Genomic DNA, 12,977 nt, shown 5'->3' on the forward strand with positions numbered 1-12,977 from the left:
GTGCTAGCTTAGCTTAAAGCCTACAGGATTCAGTAGCCTACCTCCTTCAAAAGGGAAGAAATACACCTTACAGGTCTAACACGTTATGCTAACATGGAAATTGAAACGGTGAATGCACAAAAATGAAAATTAAATGGACCACCTGGGTAAAAAAAAAAAAAAACATATTTCCCAAAATGTTGGCGACCTCCTTAGAAGACTAATTTGTGTAATGTTTTGGGGCAGAGACACCAGCTCACCAGGGTAATGGCCTCGTCATCCTCTGCCCCGCCGTATTTGAAGGGGATGCGATGACGTGGCATATCGGAGAAGTACTCCTTGGCCTCCTTCGATGTGCTGGTGCCCAGACCTGCCCAGGGAGAGGGAGTGGTGGGTAAGCACAGCTGTACGCAGGCCTGAGAGCCGGGCCATCCTCACCCACGCACTAATGCACCGAGGCACAGGACATCTCAGCCCGGTTATTTAAGCATGGCAGTTTGCTCAATACAGTACAGCGCATTGCAAAGGGGGAAAGTACAGTTTAGAAAATTCAAACAGTAACATTGGCCAAAAACTCAAACAACTGCCTCGATACATTATCCAAGACAGATTAAAACATAATATTGGTGCTGTGTCAACACTACACAACACAATCCTCGAAGTACACCTTGAAGGCTTAATAAGGGCAGTACGCACAGAATGCTTACAGATGCATTAACAAGGGCAGTACGCACATGAAGGCCCATATACGGTTAGACTATCACACCTTAAACGAGCCTTTCGGGCAGACAGAGTCATGTGGGCGGTTGCTATAGCCACCATTATAGAGGCAGCATCACTAAGATAACTTCACGTAAAGCGTTTGGGTGTGTGAGGAACACGACAGGGAGACTGCTTACTTGGCCGACGGCACTACCACAGGGTTCTGGGACAAACCTTTGTAGTACTTGATCTTCCATGATTTGTAGTTGGGCTGGTTGTCTCTCCACTGGTTGAACTCCGGGATGCTGTAGAAGGCCTGCTCCTGCTTCTTGTGAGAGACCTGAGGAGACAGGGCAGGGGAATCTGACTGGAGGATCCACACACCTGCACCCCTAACTGAACACACACACACACACACACACACCTGCACCTCTAACTGAACACACACACACACCTGCACCCCTAACTGAACACACACACACACACACACACACTGTAGGGGAAAATTCACAGAACGAAAGATCTCCCTCCTAAAAGCATGATAACCAATCACAAGTCAAAATCAGACTCCGCCTTAGTGAGCAGGCTGGTTCCTCCAAAACTCTCGACGATGTGTGCTAAAAGTTTATCAATATATCTGTATTAAAGTATGATATGTACCCTGTATAGTTTCAAACTGATTAACTGCTAAATTGTGCTAGGATTACACAGTGAGCCCAGCCAGCTGGCAGGGGGGGGGGCTGTCTTGAACTGTGTAGACCAAACTGTCAAGGACACGGGCAGAGCAAGATATGACTGTATAGCTGATTTCTCCGGGACTCTCGAAGTTTTATGCCAGAAGTGTATCTATTTGACCTAGAACATTAATTATAGCTGAGCTTATGAAAACGCAAGAAACCACAGTGAAAACTGTTGAAATGAGAGCAAAGAATGCTACTTACATTTATTCCCTTAGAAGAGAATAATTAATCAAATGTTTAGTATGTCTGTATATTAGAAAAGTATATTAGAAGTGAATATTAATGAAATGTTTCGTTTGTCTGTATATTTTCAATGATTACTGCTGCTTAGTTTGTCTTATAAAAGCGAAAGATACAGAGTGACGTGTATGGATGACGTGTTAGAGGGAGGGCATCCAGAACTTTATGAGGTCTGGTAGTTTGCCAAGAGCAGGTGCGGGGTGAAGTGAGGACACGTAGTTGGCAGAATGCCCTGAACTTTGTACAGAGTTGGCAGAGCATAAGGACCGTTGGCAATTTGCCACAATGACGTTGTGGGAGGAGCGTTGGGAGGAGTTACGATAAGAAAAGTGTGGGTGATTTGCCAGAATGAGGTTTGAGGAGGAGTTGTAGGTGGAGTAACTGTGTATAAAATGGGTGTACAAATGCCAGTCGGGGTTCAGTTCTGGAAAGCTGATCCGGCTTTATGCACGTGTGCTAATAAAGTCTGATTTTCCTGAAGATCTTGCTGCCTGGTGTCGTCTTTTCCCTCACGAAGATGTTTTTCGACAAATTGAAGATTTGGACTCTGTCGTTTCCTAGACACGACAACACCTGCACCCCTAACTGAACACACACACACCTGCACCCCTAACTGAACACACACACATACCTGCACCCCTAACTGAACACACACACACACACACCTGCACCTCTAACTGAACACACACACACACACACCTGCACCCCTAACTGAACACACACACACACCTGCACCCCTAACTGAACACACACACACACACCTGCACCCCTAACTGAACACACACACCTGCACCCCTAACTGAACACACACACCTGCACCCCTAACTGAACACACACACACCTGCACCCCTAACTGAACACACACACACACACCTGCACCCCTAACTGAACACCCGCCTGCTCCAGTCTGTCTGCGCTGAGAATCCCCCACACACACAGACAGAGCGCCAGGTCTCCTTGCCCTCCTGTGCATTTATCCAGGGCCTGCGGCTGTTGTCAGCGCGGGCCTAGGCCAGACACGCAGAGGGCTTAGCCTGGGACCTGGCTCTCTCCCAGGGGCCCCCCAGAGCAAATGCGGCCCATAGGTGAGGTTGTCACACACACACACACACACACACACACACACACACACACACACACACACACACACACACACACACACACACACACACACACACACACACACACACACCTTGATGATGGGAGTGATGAACTCCTCCAGAAAGTGGTGCCGCAGCAGGGAGGGCCAGTTGTGGTGGATGAAGTTGATGAGCAGCCCTTTGATGTGGGAGCCATCTTGATCCTGTCCACAAGAGGGAGACAAACACATCAGCCATGGCTGGCTCTCAGCAGGCTGCTGCACGCTGATGGCCATCGTAGATCACAGACCTGGTCAGTCATGATCATGAGCTTGCCATAGCGCAGGCTCCTGAGGGACTCTGGGTCGCTGTAGTTCTTCTTGTACTGCAAGCCCAGGATCTTGATGATGTTGTTGATCTCCGCGTTCTCCATGATCTGCAGAGCAGGAAGCCAGTGAGTGTCCTCATACAGCATGAGGGGAAACCTCAGGGTGCAGCACAAGGTATACTGAATGCTATACACATTTAACATTGTAAAGGCTGTACTTCTTTTTCAGTGTGAATGAGTAGTAAGATGACGCGTGGGGCAGGAGGGGTTGACCTGTTTGTGAGAGGCCTCCCGGACGTTGAGCATTTTCCCACGCAGGGGGAACACTCCGTAGCGGTCTCGGCCCACCACGCCCAGCCCCGACACAGCCAGCGTTTTGGCCGAGTCCCCCTCAGTGAGAATGAGGGTGCAGGAGCTGGAGTTTTTACCCCCTGTGGGTGGAGAGGGGGCATCAGGACAGAACACAACGGCCCACCTGAAGGAGCCTGAAACACACAGCTGAGCTTTCCCCAGCCGTGTCCTGTGACACGCAACTCCTGATTGGCTGTTCCTCCGTGGGCGGGGCTTACCTGCGTCGTTGGCATCGTCCAGTTTGGGCACGCCCTTGATCTTGGTGTGTTTGACTGCAGAGCACTTTTTGTTGAGCTGGTTCTGGGTCTTGAACTTGACCCAGTTCAAGATGCTCTCCACCACCCCACATTTCATAGCCTAGAGGGGGCGAGACATCAGTGAGGGGGGGGGGGGGGGGGGGGGACTGTGGATTTTTTGTGATCATAAGTTTTATTAGGTGCAGCAGTGGTTGTGGGGGGGGGGGGGGGGGGGCACTCACACTCTTGATGAACTTTTCACCAAGCAGGCAGCTGGAACCGAAGTTCTTGTGCTGCAGGGTCATGTTTTCCTTGGTCTGGGAGTCAAAGGTAGGGTTCTCAATCAGGCAGTTCACAAATACCCACAGGTGGCTCTTCACCTGTGAAGGAGGGTATAAATACTTAATTACATTTTATACTAAAATGGCACATCTGAACAACATGGTATGAATTTATTTGATTTGCAACGTCATTTTGGTGCAAATCAAATAAATTCCCTGAAGGGGGGTAGAGTAGGTGTCCGTTTCATTTGCATAGCACTCTGACCAGTCATGAGCTGGCAGTGTTCTGTGTAGTATTGATCCATCACAGCCGGCTAGCGTAGGCTATTACCTAAAGTTAGCTGACAAAATAATGTGAATTTATAGCAATGTGACGCTGCATTCCAGAGCTTGGCCCTTCCCATCTTTTAATGAAGCACAGAAAGACCACAGCATTCCGTACTGTTTAAATGAAGCACAGAAAGACCACAGCATTCCGTACTGTTTAAATGAAGCACAGAAAGACCGCAGCATTCCGTACTGTTTAAATGAAGCACAGAAAGACCGCAGCATTCCGTACTGTTTAAATGAAGCACAGAAAGACCGCAGCATTCCGTACTGTTTAAATGAAGCACAGAAAGACCGCAGCATTCCGTACTGTTTAAATGAAGCACAGAAAGACCACAGCATTCCGTACTGTTTAAATGAAGCACAGAAAGACCACAGCATTCCGTACTGTTTAAATGAAGCACAGAAAGACCACAGCATTCCGTACTGTTTAAATGAAGCACAGAAAGACCACAGCATTCCGTACTGTTTAAATGAAGCACAGAAAGACCGCAGCATTCCGTACTGTTTAAATGAAGCACAGAAAGACCGCAGCATTCCGTACCGTTTAAATGAAGCACAGAAAGACGCAGCATTCCGTACTGTAGCTGTCAAAATCGGCTGGCACGTCTCCTTGCAGCCAGTCCCACAAAAAGATTTGTTCTCATGAACAAGATTACAGTTATACAAAATTAATCGCCACCCATGAGACACGTCTCGGCCAATCAGAATGGCGTATTTGCCTAGGTGGAGGGTTAGTTTTCCATGCTGTGGTATGAGGCAGGGGTTCAGACCTGAAAGGGCTTCACAACCATCCCAGCCTTGTTCTTCTTCTTTACCACATCGATCAACTTCGACACCACCTGGTCCACCACATAGTCCATGTGCCGTCCACCCTGAGAGAGAGAGAGAGAGAGAGAGAGAGAGAGAGAGAGAGAGAGAGAGAGAGAGAGAGAGAGAGAGAGAGAGAGAGAGAGAGAGAGAGAGAGAGATGAGAGAGACATGATGTACACTGCTTTACACCAGATGCGATGTTTACGCATAGCTGAAGCAAGCACAGCTGGATGCGAGTCGTGTGATTGGCTACCTTGGTGGATGCGAGCCGTGTGATTGGCTACCTTGGTGGATGCGAGCCGTGTGATTGGCTACCTTGGTGGATGCGAGCCGTGTGATTGGCTACCTTGGTGGATGCGAGCCGTGTGATTGGCTACCTTGGTGGATGCGAGCCGTGTGATTGGCTACCTTGGTGGTGGCGAGCCGTGTGATTGGCTACCTTGGTGGTGGCGAGCCGTGTGATTGGCTACCTTGGTGGTGGCGAGCCGTGTGATTGGCTACCTTGGTGGTGGCGAGCCGTGTGATTGGCTACCTTGGTGGTGGCGAGCCGTGTGATTGGCTACCTTGGTGGTGGCGAGCCGTGTGATTGTCTACCTTGGTGGATGAGAGCAGTGTGATTGGCTACCTTGGTGGTGGCGATGCTGTTGACAAAGCTGACTTGCTGGAAGCCCTTTTCGCTCATGGTGAGGCAGACCTCCCAGCGGGGGTTCACAATATCATGGACCACGGTCAGAGGAGCCCCCAGCTCATCCACACGGTCCTTCAGGTACAGTTCCACATAGCTGCGGAAGTCCGACACCTGGGCGGGGGACAGCACGGCGGACGCTTGGGCACAATTTCCACAATTCAATTCAATGCAAGATCATTCAGTTTGGCCAAAGATTTCAAGTTTCTAACCATTTCTTCATTGCTTTTTTAAACTAATATGCGTGTTAGTTCAAGTTAAAAGCCTTTGAAAAAAAGAAAATGAATTCAGATGAATCTTATGATGAGTGACCAGTTAGAACGTGAGCAAACTGAATTAATTAATCTGAGCTGTTCCCCGCCCCCCATGCTGCCTCTGTTCACAGAGCATTTTCACTAATCTGAGCAGTCCTCCCCCTGTACCCACCGGCAGCCTCTTGCCGTTGAGGAAGACCCTGACGCCCTTGGAGGACCCGGCGATGTCGTAGGCGCGGCGGGCCATGAGCGCCACCGTGTCGGAGTCCAGGCTCTGCATCTTGAACTTGGACAGGTCGGGCTGGAAGGTGATGCAGGTGAACTCCTCCCCGCTGAAGGGCTTGATCTTGGCCTCGCCCGCGCGCCCCATGTTGTCGTACCAGGTCTGCAGGAACAGGAGGGGGCCGTGAGCGCTCACAACACCAGGGGCCCGTAACACACACACCCCTTCTGCTAGAAAGCAGAGAGCAGCTCCACCAATCATAAAAGGAGCTGGCAATACTGCACACCGTGATGGCAAGTGGTGGATACCCACAAGACACCTGGAAGTACATCGACCAATCAACATAGGCATAGTTCAACTGGCCGTTATCAATGCATGATTTGCGAGCTGCCCACAGCAGACGAGTAGACATCTACATCTTATCGGTTATCCATATGCATCCGTGCATGCATTACACAGCACTTTAGGAAACAGAAAAACAGGCTCTTGTGGCTGTAGTTTTGATATGACTGCGCGCACCTATAGTTAAAATGACAAATGGAAGGTCTCTTCAGTGGGACAAATGAACTGGAGAGGAATGACGTTGGAAGTAGCAGCTGCATTTAGTTCCAGGTCATTATGTGTGGGATGTGTTGTTGCTATGCCTACCACCACAGCAGGTCCCCAGACTATGTGCCACATAAACAGCACATTTCTGGTCCACTAGTATAAGCCTATGCCATCTCACAATTTGTTCATAGGTGTAAACCTACAATCAGATTTCAGACCAAACACATTAGTCCGTTTCAAGGCCCTAGTGTTGGCATTTCAGGCTGCTAAGGGGACTGCCCCACCTTACATACAATCCCTGATCACTCCCTACTCCCCAGCTAGACCACTCCGGTCTGCCAGCTCTGGTCGCCTTACGGTTCCCTCTCTACGTGCACCTGGCGGTCGAGCTGCACGTTCACGCCTGTTTTCCGTTCTGGTTCCTCAGTGGTGGAATGACTTGCCTACCACTGTCAGAACAGCAGAATCCCTCCCACTATTTCGACGCACTCAAAACCCACCTTTTCAAACTCTACCTTAGTCCTCCCTCCTGATTTCCCCTGCCCCTCCTTTCTGATATCCCTATCCTTGTCTAACCCCCCCCCCCCCCAAAAAAAATAAAAAAATAAAAAAGCACTTCCGATGACAACTATGTTTAGAACAGCATTTCCTGTGTATTTTGCTAGTTTCTGGATGTGATGCTCTGACTTATGGTAGAACCTATGCACTTGTAAATCGCTTTGGATTAAAAGCGTCTGCCAAATGACTAAAATGTAAAATGTAAATGTAGTCAATAGCTAAGAGAAATGCAGCCCACCTACCTGCTTGAAGGACTTCCTGGATTCCTTGCAGGCCGTTTCCACAGTGAACTTGGTGCTGAAGATATTGCACAATTTGGCTCCAAAGCCGTTGCGCCCACCTAACAGAGACAATCCCAATCCCATCAAAGACAACCCCACTCACACCTAACAGAGACGATCCCAATCCCATCAGAGACAACCCCACTCACACCTAACAGAGACAATCCCAATCCCATCAAAGACAACCCCACTCACACCTAACAGAGACGATCCCAATCCCATCAGAGACAACCCCACTCACACCTAACAGAGACAATCCAAATCCCATCAGAGACAATCCCACTCACACCTAACAGAGACAATCCCATCAGAGACAACCCCACTCACACCTAACAGAGACAATCCCAATCCCATCAAAGACAACGAGAGATCTAAAAGGTGATTAGCGTCCCAGAAAATTTGAAATAAATAAATAAATAAACAAACATTTAGATCGGGACATTAACAGCCAGTACAGACTTGTACACCAGGAGATCCAATTATAAACAGGGAGCACATAAAATATGACTTAGCATTAAGTAAGCAGAAATGCTAAAAGCAGGCTTTGTCAGTCAGTGCCAGAACAGGCTCTGGGCGCCCTGGGCTCTGGGGTGTAAGGCTGGGTCTCGTCTGTCTCACCGGTGACCTTCTTCTCGTCGTCGTCATAGTTACTGGAGGTGAGGAGCTGGCCAAAAATGAGGGCGGGCACAAACACCTTCTCCACCTTGTGCTCCACCACGGGGATGCCCTTCCCATTGTTCCACACACTGATGGTGTTGTTCTCCCTGTGCAGAGCAAGAGCAAGCTTTACATCACATCCTGTCAGAGCTCCGAGCAGTACCAACTCAATTCTGTTACCTTACATCACATCCTGTCTGAGCTCCGAGCAGCACCAACTCAATTCTGTTACCTTACATCACATCCTGTCTGAGCTCCGAGCAGCACCAACTCAATTCTGTTACCTTACATCACATCCTGTCTGAGCTCCGAGCAGCACCAACTCAATTCTGTTACCTTACATCACATCCTGTCTGAGCTCCGAGCAGCACCAACTCAATTCTGTTACCTTGCATCACATCCTGTAGGAGCTCCGAGCAGCACCAACTCAATTCTGTTACCTTGCATCACATCCTGTCTGAGCTCCGAGCAGCACCAACTGAATTCTGTTACCTTGCATCACATCCTGTCTGAGCTCCGAGCAGCACCAACTGAATTCTGTTACCTTGCATCACATCCTGTCTGAGCTCCGAGCAGCACCAACTGAATTCTGTTACCTTACATCACATCCTGTCAGACGCTCACTGGGGGACCCCCCAGCACAGACCCTCACACAGCCCACAACCGCCCCCCTCCCCCCCCGCCCAGACACTCACGAGTCGATGTTCACCCGGATGCAGGACATGGTCGTGTCCCTCTGCTTGTTATCTGCAGCGTTCACTGGAGACACACAAATTCAGCAGGATTTAGTATACCAATGCCTTCCCAAACTCCCCCTCCTCAGACTGAAACCTACTGATGCAGCTCCGCAGCCATAGGAGGGATCAGCTCAACGGGAGCTATGGATGCTAAACCACTTCAGCATGTTCCAGATGAACCGCAACTGTGGAGCAGTGCGCAGAGCTGTCCAAAGCAACGCTCTTTCACAACACTACACCTAACTATGCTTCTTTTTACAGCCCCGATCACAGGCCAGCAGTGTAGCTGCGGCCGGTGACGTGCAATAGAAGTTCTAGGTTATGTGGCTTATATTGCGTTTATACTTTCAGTATTATCAGTCTATGTCAGGCACACAAATGAATATTCATGAACATTGCAATTTCAGTCAAGTGATATATGCTGGACTATAAACTGGTCTAAATGACTGATTTAAACCCCTTGCTACAAAGGACATATGACAAAAACACATTTTTAACTGAAAAAAGTCTAGTACGACACCTGTACAATTTCGCTATGTCACAGACACAGTCATACTGGGCTGCAGTGTTGATTGGACGGCCAGAAAAGTCATGTTTTCAAAAAAGTCAACATCAGCTGTTTGGCAAATTGACAGAATCATCATCACAGACCTTAGCCAAAGAATAAATGTGAATTATGGTGAGACTTTGCAAGGGTTGTGTGACGAGTAAAAATCAGGCTAAATGCTGATGTGACAAGTTGAGTTGAGTCCCACAACACTTTCTTGAAAACATATTCCAGAGAAGCTGCTGTTGAAAGGGTTGCCTGTGCAGGAGAACAGCGCCACAGTGAGCACGCAGCACTCACCAAGGATCTCATCAAAGATCTTATAGAGCCCTGGGACGAACGTCACGTCTCGGCAGTTCATCCCCAGTTCCTCATCAAAAACCCACATTTGCTGTAAAAGGAAAAACAGTGATCCACCTTATAATAATAAAACATTTTAAATGTAAGGGGTTCCTCCAGGACGCAAGCCACGGTGTGATCTCCTCAGAGCTTATTGGGTGATGGATGGGCGTAGCGGCCAGGGTAAACTGCAAGCCGCAGAAACACACACGCGCAACCTGAGACATCAGTATGCTTACTCAAGGGCAATTGCTTAGTGATGTGTGATGGCTGTGAATTGAGCAGCAGGGTAGATGTGAAGCACGTGAGGCCTGTGGCCGAGGGGCACAGCCCCCCTGTGTGCAGTGCAGGCCCACCTGCGTGAGGGGCTCCACGGAGCCGATGTAGGTGTCGGGCCGGAGCAGGATGTGCTCCAGCTGTGTCTTCTTCTGGTAGATCCTCTCCACCGACATGCGCTCATCCTGGCCCTTGCTCACCACCTTGTTCTCAAACAGCGCCTGAATCCCAGCCCAGGAGGCACAATTAGCACCAGCCACCCGCCCCTAAATCTCATCTGCAGCCGCCTGCTCCACCAGCCTCTTTGTTCTATTGTAAATATCGAGCCGCATGGAGCTGCACCAGCAGCTGTGGCCAGTGAACAAAACGTTAGTCTCCAGCCCAGCAGGCCAATCAATATTAAACACTAATATAACTATAACACTAATATAGCTTTCCATTTATGCATATGTACAGTTCTCCAGATGCTTATGAACAGCTGCTTTACAAACACCAGGAGAATACATCAATATTTTGCCATTACCTCGATAATACTGGAATCATTCCCCCCTGCATTTAACCAATCAAAATATTTACCAGCCATTTTGGGGTTCATTTTCTTTTTGGAGGTGGGGTTCACTTAAGAGCAAATGCATTTTTGGTCAAACTTCATTAATTCTAGGGGAGAATGCGTAAAGTTCAAACAAGATACATCTCATTTGCATCACAACCTTTAACCTTTTTGTGAAGGCAAGAATGTGCAAGTTGCTTAGTTGGATACAGAGGTAACAGTGGTACAACTGCACTCACAGCCAGACAAATCAGGTTGGTTGAGAAATGCAGTAGAATATAACAAGTCCTGTAGTGCTAAACTTCAAATCTGGTTTATTCCAGTGTTTGAAAATTATAACATGTTAAACCTTTCACAGCCTGCCAATGTACGTTAAGGTGCAATTTTCACAGGATTAGTTGAACTGAAGGATGGAGCAAGGCTAGTTTGAGTAGCCAGCTACCTACAGTTTACAGTTGCCCCTGGCATGACAATGGTAACAAAAGCACTCCTTGTCATTGTACACATATTGTGAAAATAGGTTGGCAGGCAAATGCAAGTAAGACACATCTGATGTAGATATACCAAACAATTTTTGTGGCAATGCAAAAAGTGTTGCAACTATATTCGATAACACCTACTGTCCACTAGCAGATGTTAGAGCTAGTGGGTGCGGCAAGCACGAACATAAAAATATATACAGGGCAAAGACCTCTATAACATCACGTCATAAGTTACGCATTTCCAGTTAAACAGTTTAGTTAAGGCTATTCCTCTATTCAATGCAACTTTAGGCAACTTAGAAGCGCAACGTAAGGTCCATTGTTCACCACTCCCTCCAAAACGCGGCAGCCATTATGTTAGTCAGCAACCACTTCCTGATGATTAACCATAACCCTAAACATATTTCAACAGCTTATCCAGTCAGCTAACTAACTCAGTTACCATTTGTGGATAGAGCGTGCCAACAAACATGGGCGATTTCTAGTGAAGTAAGATGGATAAGTAATAGCTCGGTAACCGTCAAATTATTCTGCCTTATGTTAGCTAAAGAAAAAACACATGGTATGCAGCATCCTTTTAGGTTAACGTTACCTTGTCAATGAAAATATATTTCTATATACTCTATTGGCTAGCATAACCAGATTGCACTAACGTTATATTAGATATCGGCTTGTAAGTTAGCTAGCCATCATAAAAATGACCAACGAGACCAATATCGTAACGAACATATAGCAAGTTAGCGAGCTAGCTATCTGATTTTGATGAACGGGTTCATCTAAAACGTTGATGTTAGCTAGCCAGCTAAGTTATCTAACATTGGCTCTCCAACTTATTCGAGTTAACATAGGTAATGTTAATTTCAGAAAATGTTTACCTTTAATGGTGCTTCGGCTTTAGCCGCCATTTTCTATAACTTAACGTTAGCAGGTACGACCCAAATACTATATTGAATATTGAAACAAAAAGTCACCACCTTTCAAATAGCAAAGTGGGAACCAATAATAGTTGTGTGAATAATGAATAATGAACTCCTGACCACCCGAGCCCTCTATCACAACCGACACATACGCCTGACCGAAGCAGATTGCGCGGATTTTCAAACATTTTCAAATTTCCCTCAACTGAAACAATTTGCATACCGGTGAAGGAGGTGCCTAAAAGCAGCCAATAGACATTTCTGCAAATAGACCAGACCGCAACGCGTCGCCGACATAACCACGCCCCTTCTCGGGAAAGGGTATTTGAACTATTACTCTACAGCTTTAGCTATATCTTTTGAGAATAATATCCGATATTTTTAAAATTATATTCCCGACTTTCCATACGAAGTTTGCATTTTTACGATGAGTAGTTTTTGAGAACGAGAGCTTTATTAACGTCAGTGTACTCGCCGGTCTGGTCTATATGATCGCACCCATTTTGAGTCATCGACCAATCACAAAGTTAGTGTAGAATTACAGTAGAATTCTGTGATGAAAGTAATTTTCATTTTCTAATCCATGACTCCTCCTGCAAAAAACTGGTCCGGTCCTCTGTTGCAGTATTACAGAAGTGACACATCTACCTGTAAACTTCATCATGTCAGGAAAAAACATGTCAGAACCCAGAAGCATACAGTGAGGAAGCAGACGACAGTTAGTGCAGGACGCATTTAACGACTGCATAATTTCTTAAGAAAGGTCCAGTTTATCAATAAATATTACCTAGAGCTAACAGAAAAAGGCTGGGGCAGATCTCAGAACGTCTGGGGCTTTGGAGATTT

General features: G+C 47.3%; 1 protein-coding gene across 1 annotated transcript in view; it reads right to left on the minus strand.

Moving 5' to 3' along the window:
- Positions 1 to 12,316, minus strand: part of top2a (DNA topoisomerase II alpha) — a 32,497-nt gene extending 20,181 nt beyond the window's left edge. The window contains exons 1-16 of the mRNA XM_061224635.1: positions 12,090 to 12,316; positions 10,263 to 10,403; positions 9,868 to 9,958; positions 8,979 to 9,042; positions 8,245 to 8,390; positions 7,588 to 7,685; positions 6,188 to 6,400; positions 5,702 to 5,875; positions 5,037 to 5,138; positions 3,898 to 4,035; positions 3,638 to 3,776; positions 3,342 to 3,499; positions 3,051 to 3,176; positions 2,854 to 2,964; positions 916 to 1,021; positions 240 to 349 (exon numbers count right to left, since the gene is read on the minus strand). Of these exons, the coding sequence (XP_061080619.1) occupies positions 240 to 349; positions 916 to 1,021; positions 2,854 to 2,964; positions 3,051 to 3,176; positions 3,342 to 3,499; positions 3,638 to 3,776; positions 3,898 to 4,035; positions 5,037 to 5,138; positions 5,702 to 5,875; positions 6,188 to 6,400; positions 7,588 to 7,685; positions 8,245 to 8,390; positions 8,979 to 9,042; positions 9,868 to 9,958; positions 10,263 to 10,403; positions 12,090 to 12,119 (1,947 nt within the window). The 5' untranslated portion in view covers positions 12,120 to 12,316. The remainder of the gene's footprint in view (positions 1 to 239; positions 350 to 915; positions 1,022 to 2,853; positions 2,965 to 3,050; positions 3,177 to 3,341; positions 3,500 to 3,637; positions 3,777 to 3,897; positions 4,036 to 5,036; positions 5,139 to 5,701; positions 5,876 to 6,187; positions 6,401 to 7,587; positions 7,686 to 8,244; positions 8,391 to 8,978; positions 9,043 to 9,867; positions 9,959 to 10,262; positions 10,404 to 12,089) is intronic.
- Positions 12,317 to 12,977: the final 661 nt, after the last annotated feature.

This window comes from Conger conger, chromosome 16 (assembly GCF_963514075.1).
Source record: "Conger conger chromosome 16, fConCon1.1, whole genome shotgun sequence".
NCBI lineage: Eukaryota > Metazoa > Chordata > Actinopteri > Anguilliformes > Congridae > Conger > Conger conger.